Here is a 26886-nt window from a genome sequence, read left to right on the forward strand (position 1 = left end):
GAAGTTCAATTTCTCACTCCTCAAGATGTCAGGTTCCCCAATGTATCTAAGCATATTTCACAGGTTGGGAGTTCTGGTTCTGAACATGCATTATAGATTCATTATCTGCTTTTATTAGCTTATAGTTGAGGCAGTGGGCATTCAAGTTCTTCCAACTCTTGGCCTCCCCTACCTGGCCTTGTGGTCAGCTGCCAACCACCATCAGCACCACTGAGAAGGGTACATCATAGCATCACTACCAAGGCAATGCCTCATGTTGGTTTTTCATTACCACTTCAATTTTAATTTTCTGATTTTATATGATAAATGTGGTACTGTTTTTTTGTTATGATTTATGTGACCTTGTAACCTGCCCAGAGCTTGCTGGCAGGGAGGGCAGGATATACATTGAGTAAGAAATTTTTAAAAACAAAAAGTTATACTGGAAGTGGCACCGGAAGTGATGCTTTGCCACAGGAAATACACTGGTGTGTCACAGGGCAATTATTGCAGGAAATTATTCACTTCATGGTGAATACTTCCAGTAGGAGAATAAATAGTCTTAAATAGGATGTTGCTAAATGCCCTTCAGTTACAGAAACTTCCTTATTATGCTTTTCCTCAGTTGCTATAATGGATGGATATAAAGCTGAAGTTTTACAACAATTACTAAATATAGATTTCAATGGAAAAGGTCATGCAGAGCCCAAGAAGCTGCTGCCACACTTGTACAAAAGATGCCACCAATTTAGGAGATATGACAGATGCAGCATTTGTCATCTGAGTTACCTTCTTTTACATAAACTGCTGACCAAAGCTGGGAGAGCCTCACTGGCCCATTGTTGCAGGAGTAGGAAAGCTGCCTCGGGGATTGTTTGCACTTGCACAAACCATGACCTCACTGAAGGCTGAGCACATTTTATGTTGCCTGCAGAGATCTGTTAGGCACACCCACTTCCTTAGAAGATGAACAAAAATAACAGCTAAATCCAGATGATTTTGCATCATTAGCTTGCCATGAACTAGCATTAGTCATCATGGGCCATGCTCCCATTTTGAAGTGTTAGACTGCTGCTTGGTATTTCACAGATTCAAACTATTCATTTATTACTGCACTTACCAAGTAACACATGAATAAATAATTCAGATTATCTTTTAATCTTATTACATAAAAATGTATTTGATTATATATAACTATTCCTTATCCTTTTGTGTCCTATTTTGTTAAACATGTAAACCACTGGTAGGGACTTGTTTTTGTTTTTAAACTAAACATCTAATATGATTCTCTGCCAAGATCTGCCAGCCACAGTTGATACAGCACAGGAACTGGAAGCCCATTGTTCATCTTCTGGCCCTATTTTGGGCCACTTCAGCTGACTTTCCTGGGAAGATGTTGGCAGGATTTTGGCCGCAGTAAAGCAGAAGACCACTTGTCCTCTGGACCCATGTCCATCATGGCTTGTAAAAGCATGTGGAGATGGTATTTGGGGCTCTTTGGCTGATATTATCAACTTATCCCTGACTTCAGGGATATTTCCAGCCAAGCTCAAAGAGGCAGTGGTCCTAGCCAATTACTGCCCAGTCTCAAGTCTTCTGTTTCTGGGCAAGGTAACTGAGAAAGCGATGGCGAAGCAGCTTCAAGTCTCCCTGGAGGACATATCTATTCTTGATCCCTTCCAGTCCAGCTTTCGCCCTGGTCATGGGACAGAGATTGTTTTGGTCATCCTCACAGATGACCTCAGAAGGCATCTGGATCAAGGCAGGTCAGTGCTGCTGCTACTTTTAAATCTATCAGCAGCGTTTGACATAGTTCATTATGACCTAATGACCACTGCCTTAGCAACACTGGAGTTCAGGGGGTTGCCTTACAGGGGTTTTCCTCCTTTCTCTGTGGTCAGGGACAAAGGGTGGCATTTGGCAAACAGAACTCCCTGTGGCAGCTTGAATGTAGTTTCCCCCAGGGAGCTATTATTTTGCCAATGATGTTTAACAGCTATATACGCCCCCTTGCCCAGGTTTTGAGCTGGGCTGTCACCAATACGCTGATGACACCTAGCTCTATCTGTTGATGGACGGCCTTCCAGACTCTGCCCTGGGTCATCTGATCTTGGCTTTAGAAGCTGTGGCTGGATGGTTACAACAAAGTCGCCTGAAGCTTAATCCAGCTAAGACGGAAGTCCTGTGTGTGGGCTGGGGGGGATTAGGGTCGGGCATCCAGTTCCCAACTCTGGACAGTGGATCTCTTGTGCTGGCCCAGAAGGTGAAGATCCTGGGAGTGACACTGGATGCCTCATTTTCAATGGTGGCACAGGTCACAGTGGTTGCTCAGTCTGCCTTTTATCATCTTCAGCAGGCCAGGCAGTTAGCCCCCTACTATCCCCCCAAGACCTGGCTACAGTGATCCATGCAACGGTCACTTCCAGATTGGATTACTGTAACTCACTCTACCCTTAAGGCTGATCTGGAAGCTCCAGTGGGTGCAGAATGCAGCGAATTGGCTGCTGATAACAGTACCTATCTGGGCACACTTCTGGCCAACACGGTGGCAACTGCACTGGCTGCCAAGTGAGCACTGGATCTGTTCAAGGCCTTATTCTGACATTTAAAGCCTTATGTGGCCTGGGACCAACATATTTATGGGACTGCCTTTTCCCACATGTGCCCCAATGATCATTAAGATCTAGTTCACAACACCTACTGACTGTACCTGGCCCAAAGGACTTGCCCCAACCACGGCCAGGGCCTTTTTGGCCTCGGCCCCGACCTGGTAGAATCAGCTCCCTATGGAGATCTGGGCCCTCACTGAATTACTACCTTTTCTAAGGGCCTGCAAAATGGAGCTATTCCACCAGGCCTTCGGTTGAGGCAAAAGGTGCTCTACTCCATCGACTGGCATCTATGCTATGGCATCATTTCTGCTATGCTACCATCATCTATTTCAACTATAGTTACAGACCAAAGCATGCTGCAAATGTATCCAACCATGCCACCATCTACATTGTGATTTATAAGCTATGTTTAGCTTACTATACTATATATATTTGTTTAACTGTACAACTCAAACTGTTAATATGATGTTATCCGCCCTGAGCCCATTTTTGGGAAAGGGCAGAATACAAATTAGCTAAATAAAAATAAATAAATATTTCAATCACAAAAACAGATCCCAAACAATTTACAGAGTTTGTGCTAGCCTGAGTTCTCATTTCTATCACCAGCCCTTGAAAATATATCACCATTTCACTTGCAGTGCCAAGCTAGCTAAAATGCACTTAGGCAGAATTCAGTCAGAGCTAAAAATAAGGTTTTCAAAGACAGTTAGTGGTTACCTGTGTTGATTGCGCTTGTGGTGAGTGAATTACAGAGGAGCTCTGGACTGTATGAATTACTCCCTGGACCTGATCCCCAGGAAGCTGTACCACTGTCACTGGAGCTGGACCTCTAAGAGACATCTAAAATAAATCAACAGCTTTTTAGCCAAATCATAAAACGTGCCATACAAACAATAAGAACAAGTGCCCACAGATAAGGTACTATGGAGCCTGGATTACAGAACTATACTGACCATGGGGTTAGACTGCTCAGACTGAGCATCACTTTTAAAAAGTGGTTCAGTTTCAACACAAATAATTTTGAGGCTTCTGGGAAGTTAACTGCTATATGCATTTTACAAGAGTCCACACAAGATGACTTCAAGGATCATCTCTGGCAGTTAAACCAACCATGACTTTTGGGACTGTTAAGCTTAATTTGCCAAATTTAAAAGGGTAGCTGAGTATCTCTCTTGGAAAACAAAACAAAAACCTATGCAAAAACGCACAGAAGCTTCTCAGGAAAAATACAGGAAAATCAGGATGCCGCTATACAGGGGTGGCCAACGGTAGCTCTCCAGATTTTTTTTGCCTACAACTCCCATCAGCCCCAGCCAGCATGGCCAATGGCTGGGGCTAATGGGAGTTGTAGGCAAAAACATCTGGAGAGCTACCGTTGGCCACCCCTGCACTATTAAGATCTGAAGTTTCTGAAATCTGCATCAGGATCTAAAGTAAATCCAGGTGGGCAGCTATGTTGGTCTGAAGCAGTACAACAAATTTTGAGTCCAGTGGCACCTTCAAGACCAACAAAAGTTTATTCAAGGTATGAGCTTTCGTGTGCAGGCACACTCAAAATTTGTTCTTCAGGATCTAAAGGTACACATTACAAATTACACATCTAACAATTACAGTCTCAACACAACTGACTGCATAGCATCAAAATAACTATTTTATTGGAGTTTCCGGTTCCTGGCGGAGCGAGGCGGCGGCGTTTCTGAGGAGCTCTCGGAGACAAAGCCGGACAAAGGCGAAAAGGGGGGCTAAAAAGCTCGCATATGCCCAGTAGAGGAGTATATGCACAAAAGGTGCCGAGAGGCGACCGACGGCGCGGCGCGGTTGCTTTCATTACCTTTGTCCCGAGCCAGCGACGTCTGAAGACGACTCAGCTCCAGCCTGCCGGACAGCGGGTGAATGTAGACGCTGGGGTAGGAGGGAAAGAGGCTTTGGTGGTTCTCCCGAGCTGGTAATCTCCCCTGCTGAACTGGTTAAGACTGTATGAATGCGTGGGGAGAGGCGCTGAGAGGATAGGAAAAATCTGAAATAAGATGCGAAGCGTTGAAGAGCGGGACGGTGGGGCGACGCCCCAAGAGTGGAGCGCCGACGCCTAAAAGGTTGCTCTCCGACGTCATTTTGATGAGACCGCTATTGAAGGCTTCTACCGTCGCTGTTTATTTGTTTTGGTATTCGTGACTGTTTATTTATTTTGGTCTCCGTGACTGTTCTACGGCTTAAGAGCCTGCTCCTATTAGCGCCTTAGTTCTGTTAAGACAGCGCTCATTTCGTGGGGGTGAAAGAAGAGGCTGAAGCTGGTGTTAGGAGAAGGCTGCAACCCTAGGGAAGGCAAAAGGAGATACAAGGAAGGAAAGCGACCCCTGCTGGCGGTTAGAAGGTGAACTTGATGCAGGACTTTAAGGAGATCAGACTTGGGGCGGAAGAAACTTTGTTGATTGACGATTATTGATGTTTATTACAAAGACCAAGGGAAGCTACACGGGATTATAGAAGAGCACTGAAGGGAATCTTTCAAGAGAAAAGGAGAAGGGAAGACAAGAGAAGAAGAAGGGAAGATAAGAAGAAGAGAAGAAAAGAAGAAGAGAGGAGAGAAAGGAGAGAAAGGAGGGAAAAGTAAAAGGGATTGACAATATATTCTTTATCTTGCTTGTTTCCATATTTGTTTTACTTTGGTATATTTGGTCTATTGTTTTGTTTTTGTTCTACTTTGAGCTAACACTTGTTACTAATGAATAGAATGGGGATGAATGGTGATGTGAACCAATTTATGTTAGAATAGATGTAAAGTGAATCAAGCGATCCCTGTGGCTGACTGTAAGCCTATTCTAATTTATATTGTTGTGATTTGACTTGGTCTAGTTCCTTTCGTATGTATTTTTATTTTTGTGAGGAAATAGTGTAGTTAACAGCAGTGCGGCTACTTCGCTCATTTATTACTTGTTACTAACCTATAATTGATAGAGACGAAGTGAATAGTTAATAAGATGTCACAACTCCCTAAAACTAAATTTTCACCTGGTCAGCCCAAAGCTGTGGGGAATATATTATCCCAAGATGCTCTGAAGGAGTTACAACAATCTTTTATGGAAGCACTGGGTCAAGTACAAAAAACTATAAGTGGTCAGATAGAGGGAATAGACGGTAAATTGACAGGATTAGAAAAACAATCTAAAGAAACTAAAAGTGAAATTATGGAGTTGCTTCAAGTTACGAAATCTATAGAAAATAACCAGAAAGTGATAGACTCCAGGGTTCAGGCGGTGGAGACGAAACAGACAGAGTTAGATAGGAAGTTGGCAATACTAGAGATGGAGAAAGCAGAATATATTTTGAGACTTATGAATATTCCGGAGGAAAGGAATGAGAGTCTTTTTGATAACGTGGCAGAAGCGTTAGCTGATATACTAGATATGGATAAGCAAGAAGTCGAATCGGAACTGGATCAAGTATATAGAGTTAATTCGCTTTATGCAAAAAAAAACGATTTACCTAGGGAAACGCATATTAAATTTGTGAGAAAAAGAATTAAAGAAAAGGTTTGGATGATTGCTCGCGATCACCCAATTATAATTAAAGATACTAAGATAAAGATTTTGCGAGAGGTTCCTTGGGTGATAAGGAATAAAAGAAGAGAATACAAAAAGCTAGTGACAACCCTTCAAGAAAAAGGCATAACATATAGATGGTTGAATCCAGAGGGACTACTCTTTAACATTATGAATACAAGATACAGGATAGATTCCATTATTAAAATGGAAGAATTTCTCAAAAATCAAATGAAGGGAACAGAAAGTAGAGAATTTAGGGATTCGGAAAACAAATCGATACAACCAGAACGTCTGGGAAGAGGTCTAAGCGCCCGAGAGGAAGGGGAACTTTATTCAGGAAGTGACCTAGGACCAAGAGAGACTAGACAACAAAGAAAAAAAAGAACACAATCAGCAGAAGCACAGGAATGGTGAATACAACTATGTTCTCTCAATTAAAAATAGTATCATTAAATGTCAACGGACTTAATTCTCCCCAGAAAAGGAAAAGAGTTTCGCTTCAATTGAAAAAAATGAAGGCGGATATTATCTGCCTTCAGGAAACGCACATAAAGAAAAAGGACGAAGCTCTGATTTGCAATATGAAGATCGGCAAGGCAATAATTTCTTCAGAAATAGATAAGAAAAAAAGAGGATTGGTAACATATGTGAAAGAGGATATTAAGGCAGAGTTGATTTTTGAAGCTGTGGACGCGAGATTTCAAGGAATACTAGTTTCTAAAGGACAAATGAAATTTTTACTGGTCAATATTTATGCTCCTAATAACAAACAGGAGAACTTTTATAAAGAACTACAGAGAATGGTAGATAATTATAAGCCAGATAACATGTGTATAATAGGAGACTTCAATGCGGTGACTTGCCCCAAATTAGATAAGAGATTTGAAAAAGAAAAGAAGGGAAAAAAACGTACAAAATGTAAAACTCTCCCTGATACATTTTTTCAAATAGCAAGTGAATATGTGTTAGTGGATACATGGAGAACTTTAAATCCAGACAAGAAGGACTTCACATTTTACTCGAATAGACACTCCTCATGGTCACGAATTGATATGTGCTGGGCGTCAGCTACATTAATGAAAGAGGTTGAAGGGGTGGAAATACAGCCCAGAACAGTGGCAGATCATAGCCCACTTATAATAAACATTAAGGGGGAAAGAAAAAGATGGAACTGGAGAATGAATCCTAGGTTAATGAATAATAAGAAATTTGTAAAACACATAGAGGAGGAAATGAGAGATTTTTTTTATTGGAACACACGAGAAGATATGTCAGCCAGAACGGTTTGGGAAACCAGTAAGGCCTTTTTCCGTGGTTTAGTTATAAAATTTAACGCACAGAAGAAAAGGGAAGATAATAAGAAATTAAATGGGCTGATGGAGACAATTAAAGACAGAGAAAAGCGAATGAAGGAAAATCCAGGGATACAAGGAGTAAAAAATGAAATAAAAATTCTTCAACACGAGATACATCTATATTTTTTGGATGAAATGGAAAAAAAGATACGTTTCGCCAGACAGAATTTCTTTGAAAACGCTAATAAACCAGGAAGATGGCTTGCGTACAAAATTAGGAAAGAACAAAATAGTAAAATAATTAGAACATTGAGAGATGGAACGGGGAATCATGTGCATACTCAATCAGGAATGCAGAAAATAGTTATGGACTTTTACACACAGCTCTATGAGGAAAAAAAACTGGATGAAACAAGACAAGAAGCTTATTTGGCAAACAAGTTAATGACAAAATTAACACAAGAACAGAAGGAAGGATTGAATAAGCCTATAGCAATGTACGAAATTGAGGAGGTGTGGAATAACCTGAAAAAAGGCAAAGCGGCGGGACCAGACGGAATTCCGCCGGAATACTATATTATATTTAAAGAGATATTAATTAATCACTTTAAAAATGTCTTGGAGGAGGTTTGGACCAAAGCAGAGATAATGGACTCATGGAGACAAGCGAATATAGTGCTTATTCCCAAAACAACACAAGGATCAGAGGAGATAAGGGATTATAGACCAATCTCGTTACTTAATACAGATTATAAGATTTATTCAGCGATTCTGGCTAACAGATTAAAGAAGGTGTTAAATAGAATAATTCATACAGATCAAACGGGATTTCTGCCTAAACGTCATATGAGCCATAATTTAAGAACTATATTTAATGTATTAGAATATTATGAGATTAGCGGAAAGAAACAGCTGGCGCTATTCTTTTTAGACGCAGAGAAGGCGTTCGATAATTTAAACTGGGATTTTTTATTTTGTCAACTAAAGATGATGGATTTTGGGGAAAATTTTATTGAGAATATCAAGGCTATTTACAAAGATCAAAGAGCCAAAATAATCGTGAATGGACAACTAACCGAAGAAATCAAGTTGAAGAAAGGCACCAGACAAGGCTGTCCACTCTCCCCACTCCTTTTCGTATTGTCACTAGAAGTTCTATTGGAATCCTTAAGAAATAATCCCAAAATAAAAGGTTTACGGATAAGGGATGAAATATATAAAGTGCTCGCGTACGCTGACGATATAGTATTAATTGTACAAGATCCTCTAGAGTCAATTGAAGAAATACAGGAGGAGTTAAAGCAATATGGGTTAGTGGCAGGACTAAAAGTAAATTACAATAAATCAAAGATAATAACCAAAAATATCTCAATCGCGGATAATCGTTTGATAGAGGAAAGAACAGGCTTTCAAAGGGAGACAAAAGTAAGATACTTAGGAATAATTTTGAGCAACAGATGTAGTAAGATATATGAGCTTAATTATGAACCGCTCTTAAAAGAATTAGAAATTAAGTTAAAGAAATGGCGTAGTCTGCAACTTTCATTTATGGGTAGAGTAGCGGTGGTTAAGATGTATGTTTTACCTAAGGTCCTATTCTTATTTCAGATGGTTAATTTTGCTTCTAAGAAAGCTTTCATTGTAAAACTAGAACAAATGGTTAGAGCTTATATTTGGCTAGACAAAAAACCGAGAATAAAATGGAAAATACTAACAGATGTTAAGGAAAACGGAGGGTTAGGTTTACCTGACTGGGGAAATTATCACCTGGCATGTGGAGTGAGCTGGTTACGAGACTGGATTAGACTGGAATCCAAGAGAATATTAACGTTAGAAGGGTTTGACCTTCAGAAGGGTTGGCATTTTAATCTATGGTATGCTGAAAAACCGCAAAAATATTTCACCAATCATCTGATTCGTAAAGGAATTAATAATGTTTGGATAAAACTTAAAAAGAAGATATATAATAGAGTACCAAGATGGTTGTCACCTATTGAAGCTTCAATTCAGCCACAACTATGGGATTACTCTAACGTAGTCAGATACCAAGATCTTTTAGACGAAAAAGATAAGATTCAGGGAAAAGTGATACTGGAGGGGAAAGGTCTAAAAATAGATTGGTGGATTATGACTATGACAGTGGCTAAATTTAACAAGGATAGACTAACTGGATTTAGCAGAGCTAACTTTGACTTTGATAAAATCTTAGTACACAACGTTGAGAAAACAATAAAAAAAACCTACAATTACATGTTGCAGATGAATTTGGAAGACGAGGTAGTTAAGGAAGTAATGCTGAAATGGTCAAAAAACTTCTCAAAGAATGTAGATTTAGAAACATGGTCATCATTCTGGAAAAAGAATTACAGTATTGTTAAGCCGATCAATTTCAGAGAAAATTTTTTTAAATTATATCATAGATGGCATATTACTCCAATACAATTAAATAAAATTAATTCAGACTCCTCCCCAAAGTGCTGGAAGTGTGGGATCAAAACAGGTTCATTTTTTCATATGTGGTGGACGTGTAAATGGGCAAAAAGATTTTGGGTGCAAATTCATGAGATGGTGAAGTTAATGCTTGATATAAATTGGCAGCTTAAACCGGAGATTATGTTACTCTCCATGGTGAGGAAGGAAATTCCACAAGAGGACGAATACCTGACAACTTATGTTCTAACGGCGGCGAGAATCGTATATGCTACTTATTGGAGGCAGAAAGAGTGCCCAAAATTAGGGGAAGTGATAGATAAAATTTTTCAAGCAGCGGAGATGGATATTCTATCTAAGATGTTAAAAGGATTGTCCAAAGAGGATGCAGTAGAAAAATGGAGAAAGTTTTATAACTGGTTACAGAAAAGTAAAGATGAAAGTTATATATCTAGTAATATAATGGTATAAGATAATTAAAAGTTAATTTGTCTAATAATAAGGACTATAGTTTGAGTCTACATTCACCTCATTTTAGAAAAATAAGGATAAGGATAAGATTTAGCCAGGTTACATACATACGTGTAGATATCAGGATATTTTTGTCTGTACGATTTCTCGTTTAATAGGAAGTTTATGTATTGGAGGTATATGTATGAGAATTATGTATGATGGTTGGATACATTTTGGATACATATCTTATCTTTGTTAAATGTGAAATAGAAATAAACTTTGGAAGTATAAAAAAAAAAAAAAAAAAAATAACTATTTTATTTATTTATTTCTGTTGATTTATACCCTGTCCCTCCTGCAAATAGCTTGGGGTGGCTTCCAACAATCAAGATGCTGCTTTTCCAGGGAGAGCTCCGATACCCTATCCGGGATATCGTAAACAGATCTCTCTTGGAAGGGCTTTTTCCAACGTCTCTTAAAGAGGCAGTGGTCCGCCCTCTCCTAAAAAAGTCCAGACCCGGCTGAATTGGCACACTATCGACCGGTCTCGAATTTATCCTTTTTGGGGAAAATTATTGAGAGGGCAGTAGCATTAGAGTTACGTAGTTTTCTGGAGGATGCATCCGTCCTAGACTCCCACCAGTCTGGCTTCCGGCCTGGTCATGGGAAAGAGACAGTTCTGGTCGCCCTAGTGGATGACCTCCAGCGGCATCTGGATCTAGGTGGCTCAGCAGTACTGATGTTGTTAAGATCTATCGGCTGCATTCGATACGGTCGACCATAAGTTGCTAGCCCACCGTCTCACCAATGCAGGGATTCAGGGGCTAGCCCTTCAGTGGCTTTCCTCTTTCCTATGTGGTCGGGAACAAAGGGTGTCAATTGGGGGAGAATTGTCCCAGAGACATCGCTTACTTGTGGTGTGCCTCAAGGGGCGGTTCTATCCCCAATGCTGTTTAACATTTACATGAGACCCTTTGCCCAGATTGCCCAGAGGTATGAGCTGGGATGCCATCAGTATGCTGATGACACCCAGCTCTATCTACTGTTGGACAACTGACCTAGTGCTGTCAAAGAAAACCTGGATCAGGCATTGAGAGCCGTGGCTGGTTGACTTAAGCTGAGCCGACTGAAGCTGAATCCGACAAAGACAGAGGTCCTTTGCCTGAGTCGCGGTGGCCTGGGCAGGGAAATCCCCCAACCAGCTTTTGACAGGGTGCCACTGTCAACGGTGCCCAAGGTCAGAAGCTTGGAGCTGCTGCTGGAAGCCACCCTGACGATGGAGGCCCAAATAGCAGCAACTGTGAAATCTGCCTTTTTTCATCTTTTAAAAGTTTTTAAAAAGTTTTAGCATAGCTGTTCTGCTTCTGTGATTATAAGACAACTGTTTAAAAGTACTCTGATTTGACAACTCTTATATTAAATACCACAGAGGGCCTCAGCAATATATAAAAAAAAAATCCTCCCACTTCATTATTGAGCAAATTTGCCTAGATTGTTGGAACAAAGTCTGAGTCCAGTGGCACCTTTAGACCCACAAATTTTTATTCGGGTATAAACTTTCATGGGCACACACACTTCCAAAGTGTGAATGCACACAATATCTGATACCCTGAATAAACTTTGTTGGTCTTAAAGATGCCACTGATTTCAAACTTTGCACTACTGCTTCAGACCAACACAGCTGCCCACCGGGATCTGCCTAAATTATTGCTGAAGATGATATAAAACCAAACAGAGAATATGTATTTGGATTTTATGGGGTATGCCAATAGCTAGTGTATCTGGATGCAACTCACAAAGACTAAATTTAAATAAAAATCCTCGTAATTACATAAACATTCTTAATGCATTGATTAAAAAAGCAACCTTGCACAGGAAAACTGCAATTAACCTACTTAAAAGATTCCTCAGAAGACCTGGCCTGTGTAGCTTTCTTTACCTGTTGAGAAACACGAGAAAGCTGAGCTGCTTGTAGAGCGGTACCTTGTAAAGATGGTGCTTGTGGGGATGTTGCTGAATTGCTACTGCTGGTTTTGTGCACTTCTTCCATAGTCAGCCTGCAGGAAGCCAAAAATAAAGCAAAATGCACAATGTCATAGAGAATCTCACATCTTAACCAAAATATACTGATATTTTCCAAGGAGAGTCAGAAGACATAATGTGTTAGAATTAGTGTCTTGCCAGCAAGTCCTGTTCCTTATTGTCTCCAATTAGGGCTCCTGTCTACCTGAAGGAAAAAAATGCTTTCCCTTTAATAAAAGCTAAGTGAAATATCATTTACTAGGTGATATTACTTCCCATGCCGTGAAAAGCATCAGCTGCCTACTCCCACATACTAAGCCTCTGTTAAAGGGACAGAATATGTTTCCAGGAGTGACTAGTAATGCCTGCTACCCAACTGTAACAAGGACACCTTCCTGGCAGCTGGATATGAATATGTGCACTTTAGCCCTGCTGAAACCAACAGAACTCATTTTAACTAATTTCTCTTCTACTTGTCTTTTGGATTTAACAGGATAGGATTCTTCTCTTGTCCCACCCAAGTAGATATTTTCCTCCAAAGTGGGAGGGTGGCAAAGAACTTTCTGAATCAATTTCATTGTGGTGCCTAGTATTAACCAGGATGTTACTGCAGCCTCTCAGCAATTCTCAGAGAAATTACAAAGCTGACTTATTATTTTGCATCAGAATATGTTTTACTGTCTGGCATAAATAACCTAACAGGATATGAGCCTTCTCTTCTACCCCTCCCAAACAGATCTTTTCCTATAGAGGGAAAATGAAGGGGGAAGAAGTTGAGGTCTTTGCTTTCCTTCAGAACCTGAAACAAAAATAACTGTAACTCACAAAAACAATTGTCATTGTTTATATGCAGACTTTCCTTTACATAATTCAAAGGGGGGGAGATTAATTCATTTCTTAATCAGCTGCTCACAATATTAGTTCCAATACTGAATTAAATTGAGTTCTTTAAAAATGATAATGAAGCTGGATTAGGGCTAATATTTAGCTTTTTATTGTGCTGATAACAACTACGATCACCTCCATATTTATTTATATGCTGCCATGTTTTGTCTTAGCATTGATAAAAGTATGAGACACTGAAGAGAAGTTAGGATTGTATTTTGTGGTAGCAATAGTTAGAAAATGTCATTAAAATACAAAATTCCTCAGGATGAAAAATATATCTGGCTCCTAGGTTTGGGCTGGCTCCCAGAGTCAAAGAAAATTTGTCAGGACCCATGGGACAGTAATGCATTTTATTGTACCTGCAGCACTATTACATACTTCCTTGTCAATAGCAGCATTGTCAGGGCTCCAAGAGTGCCAATAAAAATACCCCCAAGGCATTAAAAGATGATCAGCTAGTTCTGAACATGCTGTTACAAAACATCTGAAATAGTTGCAAGGGCTGTTGCTGAGAAACTGGAAGTTATATTTCTCTCAATGGAAATATGAGTCATTGATTTTTCCCTGCTGAGATCAACCACAGGAGCTCAGTTCTGAAACCTGAAATACGCTCACACTATAAAAGTCAAGATAATGGAAAAGACTAAAGTGCTGCTTCAGTCCTTTCATTCTTAATCAGAATAGCCATGCAAAATATGTCATACAGATTTTTTGTTGTTGTTCAGATGCAACACTAAACCATAGTTTGATGCTATATAAAGAGCATTGAAGAAACTGCAGGACTTGCTGAAGTAAGCTAACTGGATACTTCTGCAACCAGCCCAATATTTTCCTATTTTTCACAACTTCAAATCAAGGCTTTAAAAGACTGGCAAGGGTCATGGTCTAGAACAAGGGCGGGGAACATTCTTTCTGCCAAGCGCCATATGGATATTTATAACGTCATTTGTGGGCCATAAAAAATTATCAACTTAAAAAACAGTGCTCCACCAAGGAAGAATGATTCAGGCCAGCAAAATTAATGCAAATAATTGTTTTTCTATTTGAAGTGATATGGGGAGAGCCTAATCTGGCACGCACACACACCTGGCCCGCCGCCCTAGGCAAATGCATAGGTCCAGGGCTTTTTTGTAGAAAAAGCCCAGCAGGAACTTAGTATCATATTAGACCACATTCCCTAATATTAGCGTATTAGGTCACACACTCATTAGCATATTAGGCCACACCATCTGGGATAATCAAATGCAAATTGAACTGTGACAGTAACTTTTCGAGGTCCTGCAGCAATTCTGGTCGGCCAACCAGGCCCCAGGGAGGCTACTGCACAGTCGGTTCAGTCCAGCAATCCCCGAGGGCCACACCAAGTGACCTCGAGGGCCGTATACAGCCCTCGGGACAGAGGTTCCCCACCCCTGGTCTAGAAAGACCTCCTTCATCTGAGGCAGTCACAAACATGACTTTCCTCTAGAAATGAGACATAAAGGTCATCTTAAAAGTGTGGCAAGACAACATAACCATAGCTAAACATGTAAATTTTCTATTTTAAAATGAGTTTATGGTGACTGTATTTATGAATACTCATATTGTATTTGTTTTATATTAAAAAGCAGGGCTTCTTTTGAGCAGGAACGCAAAGGAAGACAGTTCCGGCTGGCTTGGCATCTGATACGCAAATGAGTTCCAGCTGGGCTTTTTCTACAAAAATCCTATGTGAAACAATTGTGATGTCAGGGAATGTAGCCTAATATGCAAATGAGTTCCTGATCGGCTTTTTCTACAAAAAAAAAGCCCTGTTAAAAAAGACCAAGTCAGAATAAGCTTTACAATAACATGCTACATTCACACTTCTGTTGGGGTTCACAAAAGGAAGTACAAGTGTTCACACCATATTCTTTCTCCTCAGCAGGTATTTTTCTAGTGGAAAGAAAATCCAGCCATCTTAAGATAAAAATAAAATTATAATGTTACAAAAAGCCTGTTGCTCGCACACACCTCTCAATTCTAGATGTTTTCCAATTCTAGATTTTTTTTTCATTGTTTTTTTTTTTCATTGGTTTACTCCCTTCCTTGAAGTAACTGGAACGAGACTCACAAAGGTTTTTGCCATAATCAGTTTAATCTTTCAGAGTGGCACCAGATATTCTTTGGAGAAAGCAAAGCAGATACACAAAAGGCAAATACCCTTCCTTAACTGATTAAAAAAACAACACTTTTATACAGAATGTCCAATTTTTATGTACCAGTCATCACACTGGTGACACACATCCGTTCTGACACACAGAAGTTGTTTTATATGTGCAAGGGATTCACAATTGAATTTATGAAAATTAATACCTTCAGTTAAGAGCTCTGTATGACTTAGGCTTCCCAATCCCCAGGTCCCAGAGGGGGATCCCCCGGTTTTACAGGCTTCCTCCCTCCCCCAGCTACCTGGCCAGAGGGGGAAGCCCCGCCCCCAGAGCCATCATGCACCTCGATGAACGATTCCCATAGGGAATGATGGGGAATTGATCCGCGGGTATTGGGGGCTCTGGGGGGGGCTGTTTTTTTAGATAGAGGCACCAAATTTTCAGTATAGCATCTAGTGCCTCTCCCCCAAATACCTCCCAAATTTCAAAAAGATTGGACCAGGGGGTCCAATGCTATGAGCCCCAAAAGAAGGTGCCCCTATCCTTCATTATTTCCTATGGAAGGAAGGCATTTAAAAATTTGTGCAGTCCCTTTAAATGTGATGGTCAGAACTCCCTTGAAGTTCAATTATGCTTGTCACACCCTTGCTCTTGGCTCCGCCCCAATGCCTCCTGTCTCCACCCCCAAAGTCTCCTGGCTCCACCCCCAAAGTCCCCAGATATTTCTTAAATTGGACTTGGCAACCCTAATATGACTAGAAAACATCATACTCTTTATCATAAAAACTGAGAATAAAATATATAATTCAGCTATTTTGTATATAGTATGCTTCCAAATTCTCTGGCAGTTCTTATTGTCCCACTATTATCTAGTAATTTTTTTGCTTATATTTTAAATATAATTGAAGTTTAACTAAATAAGAGGCACAACCAAAAACAGATTTGTCACAACCATCTATCTTCTGAATCAAAACTATTTAACCGATTACCAAAACTGATAGCATTTACTGTAAATTATCATACATCTTTGTTTTGTATTAAAATTGCTGAACAATGCAAAACAACAGATATTCATCCCGATAGTAAGCGAGTTTTATAAACTATCTAATCACCATTCTTTCAAAGGAAAAAAATGGTAACCAATCACTAATTGTTAAGCATTGGCTTAACTAGCAAGGTAAAAACTTAGTTGTTATAATCTACTAAACAAAGTTTTACAAACCAATAGTTGGTTACTGATCTTCTCCGCTGACATATAGTGCCTTCTCTGAATTATGTTGTTTGGGTATATAATATAAAAGATGAACCACTGACTCTTCATATGCCCAATTTTTCTAATTTTAAACGTTCTGTTTCAACGGTGTCCTCTGGAATATCAACATCTCAGCAGTATAAGTTTATTTAGACAATATGGTATTTTTCTACATTTTTGCTAATACCTATGAGCAGTCCCTTTTCTCCAAGTTAACCCTAGAAAGGCAATACAGAATTATCTTATATTTATCTTCAAGAATAAGAAAAACAGACAACACAACACATTTTAATTATTCTTATATGCCAAGAGAGCATTTCTATTATGATTTAATATGGTTGCCAGTCCTTTGGTATTTTGGAAGAGCTATATTGTAGGAAGAGAGTAACTAATCTGTCCTGGGGCCTGTTTTGTTCAACATCTTTATAAAAGATTTGGATGAAGGAACAGAGGGAATGTTTATTAAATTTGCAGATGATAATAAATTTGGAGGGGCTACAAATACAGTAGAAGACAGAAACAGTATACAGGATGATCCTGACAGGCTGGAAAACTGGGCTAAATTTAATTTTAATTTTAAAATTAATTTTAGCAGGGATAAATGTAAAGTTCTGTATTTAGGTAGAAAAATCAAACACATGGTTATAGGATGGGGGAAACTTGTTTTAGCAGAACTATGTGCAAAAAGAATCTAGAGGTCTTAGAGGACCATACACAGAACATGAGACATCAGTATGATGCAGTAACTAAAAAGGCAAATGCAATTTTCGGCTGTATTAACAAAAGTATAGTGTCCAGATCACGTGAAGTGATGGTATCGCTTTACTGTGCTCTGGTAAGACTTTACCTGGAGTATTGTGTTCAGTTCGGGGCCCCACATTTTAAGAAGGATATAGATAACCTGGAATGGGTCCAGAGGAGGGAAAGGAAGATGGGGAGGGGTCTGGAGACCAAGTCCTGTGGAAAAAGGTTGAGGGAGCTGGGTATGTTTAGCCTGGAGAAGAGGCGGCTGAGAGATTATATGATCACCATCTTCAAGTACTTGAAGAGCTGTCATATAGAGGATGGTGTGGAATTGTTTTCTGTGTCCCCAGAGGGTAGGACCAGAACCAATGGGTTAAAATTAAATCAGAAGAGTTTCCGGCTCAACATTAGGAAGAACTTCCTGACAGAGCGGTTCCTCAGTGGAACAGGCTTCCTCAGGAGGTGGTAGGCTCTCCTTCCTTGGAGGTTTTTAAACAGAGGCTAGATGGCCATCTGACAGCAATGCTGATCCTGTGAATTTAGGGAGAGATGTTTGAGAATTTCCTGCATTGTGCAGGGGGTTAGACAAGATGACCCTGGGGGTCCCTTCCAACTCTATTATTGTATTCCAGTTACTCACTTTAGTTGCTAAGAGAATTCTGAAGTCAACTGGAAAAAACACATGTCAACTTTAGCTTTTGACCCACAAATATTTAACTCAAGCCAAAGTTTTCATGGCATGAGAACTCAGGAAACAGACAATCATAGCTTCAACTAGCCAAAGAAGCTTGGGTTTCTACAAAAATAGACCTCTCTGTTTCTACAGTACTTGGATCATTTTAAAGAACAGTTAAACTTTTACCAACTGTTATCCAGACTCCAATCAAGGCTGAAAAAATCCCAAGCGCTTGGTCATGTAAAAATGTCATGTTGCCACATGGAAATCTGTAACGTTGTTTATATCCCTGGTTTAAGTGTAAAGGTAAATGAAAATGTTCTAATGATGAGCTACATAAAGAGCTAAAACCCAACTCCAAAAGTGGAATTGGGTATGTCCTAAAAGGTTACAAGCATACATTAAAAGAGATTAAACAAAATATACCTTTAATATTACACTGTACTCAAATAGTTTCTTAAAAACAAAATAGGCCTTCCGGCCATACAGATCACACACTGTGTAGTACACATTACATACAATGGAGTATACTCTTAGTAGCACACTTTGAAGTACATATTACATGTAAGGCAATATACTCTTAGTAGCACTGATTGGAACCATTAAACCAATGAAATCGGATCACACATCTGTTGGCCACAAAGACCTTCTTCGGTAGTCCCAATCAAATACCCCATACACTCTATATGAAGGAATCTGTATCATATTTAGCCATGATGTGAGGTACTGTGAGGGCATTTCAAAATATATGTTGTGGCACATAAGTACTCCATGGGAGTATTACATCCTGATCTTTATAACCACAACAAAAGGAATGAGAGATGTTATAATCATACTGAATATAGAGTTCCTTCACCCACAGAATTTACTGATGCAGCACATATATGCACACTGTGAGTGAAGGAACTGCTGTATTTAGTGTGATTCCCTTTATTTTATTTTGATAATTATGATGTTTTGCTTTCTGGTCATCTTTCTTCACCTGTTTCAGCGTTGAATCAAGTATTGTAATTTGCACTTCAACCAAGACAAGCAGCCAACTGGCAAACTGCCCCTGCCCCATACTGAGCCTTATCCTCCCCTCCACCCACTTCTGGAGAGGCTGAGCCACACATGTGCTCAAGGTAACAGGTAGAAGTTATTATGGCCACCATTTCCGAACCACAAAGGTCCAGCATCACCACTGGGCAACCACTTTGTTAACTGATTGTCTGCAATAACCTACCTAGTGGCAAGAAAATTTTATTACATATCTGCTAACGAACACAAGCCCACCTTACTATGTGAATATATGTCGACTACAGTATACTTCAAAAACAGCTATCAGCATTCAACCCTTTCTTGTAATTCAGAAGCCTATGCTTCCCCCCCCCCCTTGTGCTGCTCAAGACTTGTTTTGCTCCAGCTTCTCTCCAAGTTTGGAATGCTCTTTCTAAATATATTCATTGCTCCTATTCTTTTAGGAAGTATTCAAAATTATCCCAGCCCTTATATCTTTATTTCCCTTTACTCTTCACCTATCAATATCTTATGGATTATGTAAAAGCATCTAAATTTAAATAGCAATCAAATTTATCATCCTAGATTTGAGCTCATCATTATTTGCATATTCCACAGGGGCAGCTATATCACTGTTGCAGAAAACACAAAGGAGTCTTCTAACAACTTAAAAATTAAACTGACATATTATGGCATTAACCTTCATGGACCACAGCCAGCTTCCTCAGTACGTTCTTCAAGTGTCTTATAAAAGTGGGCTCCAGATCATGAACATTTATGCCATACTTCCATTACTCTCCAAGATGAAACAAAACTCCATTCCATTATTTGCATGTTCTTTTCCCCTACTTCTTTCCTTCCCCATGCTTAGTAATTCTAATAATATTATTTATTTAAACAGCACCATCCACGTAGATAGACGTAACTGTTTTGGAGGGCTTTCCCTGTTATTTTAGGTTATGAGGTTAGTGCTTCCTATTTGATTACGGCATTGTTTTGTCGCTATGAGCTGTTTTATTGTAATATGAACTACCTTATCCACATGTATGCATCAAGATGTTGCCCAGACATTCCACATAAATAAATTTTACAGAATAACGTAAGCAAAAGAGATGGTCCCTGCCCCAAGGAACTTACAACCAAATTTTCGACAGTGGAAGACAACAAATATAGGGAAAGAATGAGAAAGGTAAAGGTAGGAAGGGATGAAGGTGAGTAAATCCAGTTTCACATGCATAGGCTTCATTGCAGTCGTGGATAAGAACTAGTGGCAGGGCCAGATCTAGGTGGGACAGAGGGGGGTGCTTCCCCCGGGTGTCGATGGGGGGTGTGTGCTAAATTGTAGTATGGAGTCCATAAGATAGAATGGCCCATAAGGGGGCATCATTTTTTAATTTTGCCCTCCCTCAAAAAACATGTAGATCCAGTCCTGACTAGTTGATTTGTAGGAGGAACATGAAGGAAAAGTGGCATAATTGTGATAGATGAAAAACGAAATGAACAGAAATAAGCTTATATATTTGTAGTACCAGATATAAATATTTGAATAAATAGCAACTATGGTTAAACTGAAGCATCAAGCATGAATTTTGTCTTTTCCATGTATTTTACATGTATACCTTGTCTGAATTCAGATCACACAATCTCAACTATGTCTCCTTCAAAACAACAGTCATATTCAGAATTAGATTGGTCTAAAAAAATCTGTCTCCCAGTTCTGCACTTACAATCACACACTCCATGTAGAGAACCATGCCATACTTTACAATTTTAAAAAATATACCCGTAAAATGTTTCATAACCATGCATACAAATACACATTTGGCTGCATGCTGGTTTTATTCTGGCTCTTTTAGTATTTAGGTGAGATTCTAATTATTTATTTTATCTGGAATTCTTATGGTTGAGCTTTCATTATTTATTTAGAAGATCTGTATGTGCTGCCTTCTTCAGAAACCCGCTTCAAAGAGTTCATGCAATAAAATACTAAACATAATTCCAAATGGAAACCCACGCCAGTCCACTAGAGCAAAATAAAACAGCAGTCTAGAGTCTCATTAAAAGCAACATTTATTCCATCATTAGCTTTCTTAAGTCAACGCTTCCGATGGCAACATAAGAATTATCCATGTAAAAAAAACACAAGCCATAAAAAGCAAACTAGGGGCATAAAAACGCCTAAGGAAGACGTACAGAAGCATGCAGAAATTCAGATACATACAAAAAAACGGCTTAGGAAGTATACAAACACACAAAACCCCCTTCGAATTGGAAAAACATATAGGGCCATTAAGAAAAGCTACATTTTACTTAAAAGGGGGTGGGGGGTGGGAATGTGTTTCTGTGTGAAGCCTTCAGACCAAACGACAAGAGGAGGAACTTGAACGAGGGAGACCCCTGAGGAGCAAGCGCTGAAGGGAGCTTATGTGGGTTGCAAATCTCTAGCAGGCTGACCCAAGAAGGGAAGGAGGAGGCTGGAAGTGGACGACTCCAGCGCGGCCGGACGGAGGCCGGTGCTTGTGCAACAGGCTGGAGACTACGACAAAGTTCCGAGCGCCACTGAGGCAAGGAGCGCGCCAGAGCCTCGCCTCGCGCCAAGCCCCTTCCAGTTCGCCACTGGATCGCGCCCTTTCAACCCGCGCGTGCCCTCCTCCTCCTCCTCCAGCTGTTTCTCCGAAGCGCCGCGTCGTCTCCCTCCAGGAGCTCGCCCTACCCTGCCCCCCCCCTTCCCTCCCTTCCTCTCCCCACTCGCGCTCGTTGATTCGGTCGCGTCCGCTTCGCCTCGCGCCCTGATTGAGTCGCTGTCGGTCGCGCCCGCTTTTACCTCAGAGGCTTCGTCTCAGCTTCGCGTGGCACCCGAAGGCGATCGAAGGAGACGGCGCCACCCCTCAGCGCCTCAGGAAAGCGGAGCCGCCGAGGCCGTCAACATTCTCAACACCAGGCCCCGCCAGGGCCACACTCTCGCTCGTGGGGTGGGCGGGTTGCGACTATAGAGTTTGCCGGAGGCCAGGGCTAGAGCAAGAGGCCGCCTAGGACGATAGAGTTCGCCAGTGAGCCTAGAGTAGCCCCCCCCACCCTTGGGAAGCATAGAGTGGTACGGCCTAGAGCGAAAGGTTAGTGGCGGCCGTGCACGTGGTTCGTCGTTGGCCTCTGGAGACGGAGTGAGCGGGATCCGGCATGTCGCAGTTACCTCTGCAGCCGGATCCTGCGGCGGTTTAGTAGGAAGTAAGTCCGACTGAGCAGAATGGGACTCATGCAGTGAATAAACATGCCTGGGATTGCTGCCTGCTCCAAGCCATGCTTGCTCGGACGTCACCGTAAGCCCCAGATTGCTATTGAGGGCGCTGTGTATCAGCAGCTTGACAGGGGTGTTGCATTGTTATGCTTTAAAAACAATAAAGCGTAACAAAATGTTCATCGCTTTGAAGAAGATTGAAGCAGACCACAGCCCGTTCCGCGGGCTAAAAAGTGCAATATCAACACGTATTGAACGTGCCTTTCCTCCAGGCAACTCAAGGCAAACCCGTATAGTCCTTTCCCCCACTTATTATGGTCTGGCTACCCTAAGACATTAGGCAGTGGAAGCATATGAAAGTGGCCAGTTCAGATCTTTTATCACCCTGTGAGTTTCAAGGCTGAGCACTGGGTTCCTTGGCCTGGGTTGTACTCACTATACAAGCTCTGTTGTGTTCGTAATTAATTACACTAGCTGAGCTGTAGGAAACGTATCATCTAGTAGTAGAAGAGGAGTTGTGTTGGTCCTGCACAGATGCCACCGTTCTTGCGCATTAAGTTTATTATAAATACCTTTTAAGGCACCCTTTCAAAAGCCAGCTGCAGCACCTAGAATAAAATGTGCATTATGTACCATCAAGTTGCTTCTGATTTACAGTAGTCCTATGAATTAAAGAGCTCCAAAACACCCTATCATTAACAGCCTTGTTCAGGTCTTGCAATTGGATTGGTGCGGGGAGGAGGAAATCCCACCTTTATAACAATCATATTGTGTCTCCCTAATAGAAAACAATCACAATGATCCAACTCTAAATCCTAGTGCTGTTGGATTAGTACTAAAGATGCTGTTTTCAAGTCTTCTACAATCTTGTACCAATTAATATCACATCCTAAACTTGTTCACAAGGTTGTAGGAAGGGGTGGGGGTGACCCATATATTCTACCCAGACCTCATTGAATGAAGGGGGAGATAAAGATAATCAACCATTTAAAAGTCCGAATGCAAATTATATTTCATACATACTCTAGTCCAGGGGTGTCGAACTCATTTGTTATGAGGACTGGATCTGACATAAATGAGACCTTCTTGGGCCATGCCATGTGTGTACCTATTTAAGACTAGGTAGCAGAAACTGCCAGTTTCCTTATCACTATCCTTCCAGGAAGCCCCACCAGGGCATATCCACAAACCAATTGCCCTTTCATCACACCCCCTCCAGCCTAGAAATAGCAGCTCTCCAGCAGCCCTGGCCCCACTCAACGCACAGCAGCCAAGAAGGTCAGAGCGCCTGCTCCGGCTGCAACGCCACTGAGGATGTTCTCCGCAGCTGAGAACGAAACGTCTGGAAGGAAAACTTTCTCCAGTAGAACACGGCACTTGAGCCCGAAAGATTCTACAAACCCTAATGATTTTAGGAATGTTTGTAATCTACCTTGAATGGAAATTTTAATTAGCATGTGAAACCTTAGTCAGAGGAGACTATTTACTGTTGAACTCTGATTTTGCAAGTAAGCAAGAACTTGAGCCTCCCAACCCACAAAACAATCTGGATTTTCACTGCTGTACATAATGCACCATACAGACTGTAGACAGTAGCAACAGTGATACGAGTCAGAGGCTGTACATTCAAATCATCAGCCTAAGCATACACAGGGAGAAAAGTTAGGGCTCTTATAGTTGCAGATCTGATATTTGACATTTTTGTTGCTCAGCTGCTGATTCTACATGTCTTTATATCTTGACCACTGTAAAGGAGTATTCTGGTTGAAATTATTTCTATTTAGATGTTCTGTTTTGATATGAAATATTTACATCCTGCCTTTCAATTTACTAAGTATCCCGTGCATCTTACATGAGAGCTATTATAAAATAAACAAAAAACACCACATTACTAAAACCAACCAACCAAATTAGGAAGCAGTGCAGGAAACATATCACTCCATTCAATTTCATGGAACGAGTGTGTTTTGACAAGAGGGCCAAAATGGAGGCAAGCAAATACCTGGGGACTTCAACAGCAAAGACCCTGAATAACTTCACTTTTGATAAGGGAAGCAGATCACCACTGGGTGATCTCTGGTCCTTGGTAGGCTCATATGAGTACAGTGATCTTTCAGGTATCTTGGTGTCAACGTATTTAGGGCTTTAAGACCAAAAGCAGCACTTGGGAGTTGGGCAAGTTAGGAGGTGAGCACAACTAACAACTGACATAACACTGAATATGTTCAAGGCAAGGCATGACCCAGTTATAAGAAGAATTGCAGATTTATACCCCACCCTTCTCTCTGAATCAGAGACTCAGAACGGCTTACAATCTCCTATATCTTCTCCCCCCACAACAAACACCCTGTGAGATGGGTGGAGATGAAAGGGCTCTTACAGCAGCTGGCCTTTCAAGGACAACTCCTGCGAGAGCTATGGCTGACCCAAGGCCATTCCAGCAGGTGCAAGTGGAGGAGTGGGGAATCAAACCCGGTTCTCCCAGATAAGAGTCCACGCACTTAATTACTACACCAAACTGGCTCTCTAGGACCCTAGCTGCTGCACATTTAACTAAGCTTCCTGATATTTTTTGAAATGCATCCCCAAGTACATGGTCTAATTCTAGTGTTCACATATTTGTGTAGCTCGGCTGATCTGCTGCCTTTGAACAGTTACAGCTGATAAATTTTGCCTAAGCTGATGAAAGCATTCCTGCCTACTTCTGCAGTCTGCTTAAGTGGGATGCAAAGGAAAGGAAAGGTCCCGTGCAAGCACCAGTCATTTCTGACTCTGGGGTGACATTGCTTTTACAATGTTTTCACAGCAGACTTTTTACGGGGTGGTTTGCCATTGCCTTCCCCCAGTCATCTACACTTCCCCCTCAGCAAACTGGGTACTCATTTTACCAACCTCGGAAGGATGGAAGGCTGGGTCAACCTCAAGCCAGCTACCTAAAAACCCAGCTTCCACTGGGGATCGAACTCAGGTCGTGAGCAGAGCTTAGAACTGCAGTACTGCAGCATTAACTCACTGCACCACAGGGATGCAAAGGCCACCTCCAAATTGCATGCCTAGTTTTCAAACCCTTCCACAGCAAGTTACGCACCTTTATTTGTGATTCACAGCATGTCTATCTTGTTTGGATTAAGTTCAGTTGCCTCCAACCTTTAAATGACTTCACACACTAATTCAGGATATTCATTGTCCCCCTGAGGGGTTAAATGGAGCATTAGATATCATCAGCATATTGATAATACGGCACTCTAAATCTCTGGCTGAACTCACTGGTTCTATGTAGATCAGGGGTGGGGAACCTCTATCCTGAGGGCCGTATTATCCGAGGGGAATTGCGGAGCCGAACCGAGCCATGTGGCAGCCTCTCTGGGGCCTGGCTGGCCAGCGAGGATGTGAAGCAGCCTCCCCAGGCCCAGGCAGGGATCACAGGGCCCAGATGTACTGTGCAGCAGCCTCCCTGGGGCCTGGCTGGCCGGCCAGAATTGCTGTAGGGCCTGAAAAAGTTACTTTCACAGTTGTTTGCACTTGATTATCCAGATGGTGCGACCTAATATGCTACTGAGTTCCTGCTGGGCCTTTTCTACAAAAAAGTCCTGGACCTATGCATTTGCCTAGGGTGTGTGTGGGCCAGATGTGTGTGCAGGCCGTGTGTGTGTGTGCCAATTAGGCTCTCCCCACATGACTTCAAATAGAAAAACAATTGCTTGCATTAATTTTGCTGGCTTGAATCATTCTCCCTTGGTGGAGCACTGTTTTTTAAGTTCATAATTTCAAAGTATACCATGGTTTAGGACAGGGGTGGCCAAACTGTGGCTCAGGAGCCACATGCGGCTCTTTCACACGCATTATGTGGCTCTTGAAGTCCCCACTGCCGTTAGCAAGCTTGTCTCTGGAAATCACTTCTCCAATCCAAGCTAGCTGGCATCTTGGAGAATACATTTAAAGTTGTTTTCTTTCCACCTCTCCTATATCCCCCTCTCCCATCTATTTGCCTTCCTTGCTTCCAGCTTTCAAACATCTGACAATGTCTTGTAGCTCCCAAACATTTGCCATTCTATGTGGTTCTTACATTAAGCAAGTTGGCTACCCCTGGTTTACGAGAACCAGCATGAATTTATTTCTGTCATGTAACTGATGTAGATAATCCAGCAAAGTGACCAAGAAAGTTTCCATTCCATATCTAGACTAGAACCTAAGATTGAAATCTATCATCCAGAAACTCCTGGTGTTCAGGCACCCTCATTCGCGTTGCAAATCTTGAACAAGAAATGTCCTTGGATGCCCTACTGGAAGTTAACTTTCCCACAATTAGAAAAGATTATCTCACCTACTTCTATTTTGACATTTATTGCATGAAATGTTGTTTCCCCTTAATTAGATCCATACACTGTTGACCCTGTGCATTTTGCTCATTGTCCCTGCTTTGTTTCAAAATGTCTACATCATGTTATATGCTAATTCATTTTTTTCAACCCTGTATAGAAATTTGAATGCTTTTCTCCCATTTCGTTGTATCTGAAGAAGTGCGGGTGTAACACATGAAAGCATATACCTTGAAAAAAACTTTGGTCTTAAAGATGCTAGTGGACTCTTATTTTATTCTGGTAGTTTATCTAGTATGCAAATGGGA

The 26886-nt window shown here is 41.0% G+C and overlaps 1 protein-coding gene across 3 annotated transcripts in view; it reads right to left on the reverse strand.

Annotated features, from left to right (window-relative positions):
- The window catches only part of ATF1 (activating transcription factor 1), a 45791-nt gene extending 23716 nt beyond the window's left edge, over nt 1-22075 (reverse strand). The window contains exons 1-3 of one of the 3 annotated variants that reach the window (XM_060252474.1): nt 21849-22075; nt 12298-12371; nt 3312-3434 (exon numbers count right to left, since the gene is read on the reverse strand). In XM_060252474.1, coding sequence (XP_060108457.1) covers nt 3312-3434 — 123 coding nt within the window. In that variant the 5' untranslated portion in view covers nt 12298-12371; nt 21849-22075. Of the gene's footprint in view, nt 1-3311; nt 3435-12209; nt 12372-21848 lie in introns of those variants that run through there. The other 2 variants (XM_060252472.1, XM_060252475.1) reach the window with 2 other exon arrangements.
- Between the last annotated feature and the right edge of the window lie 4811 nt (nt 22076-26886).

Source organism: Heteronotia binoei, chromosome 13, assembly GCF_032191835.1.
Source record: "Heteronotia binoei isolate CCM8104 ecotype False Entrance Well chromosome 13, APGP_CSIRO_Hbin_v1, whole genome shotgun sequence".
NCBI lineage: Eukaryota > Metazoa > Chordata > Lepidosauria > Squamata > Gekkonidae > Heteronotia > Heteronotia binoei.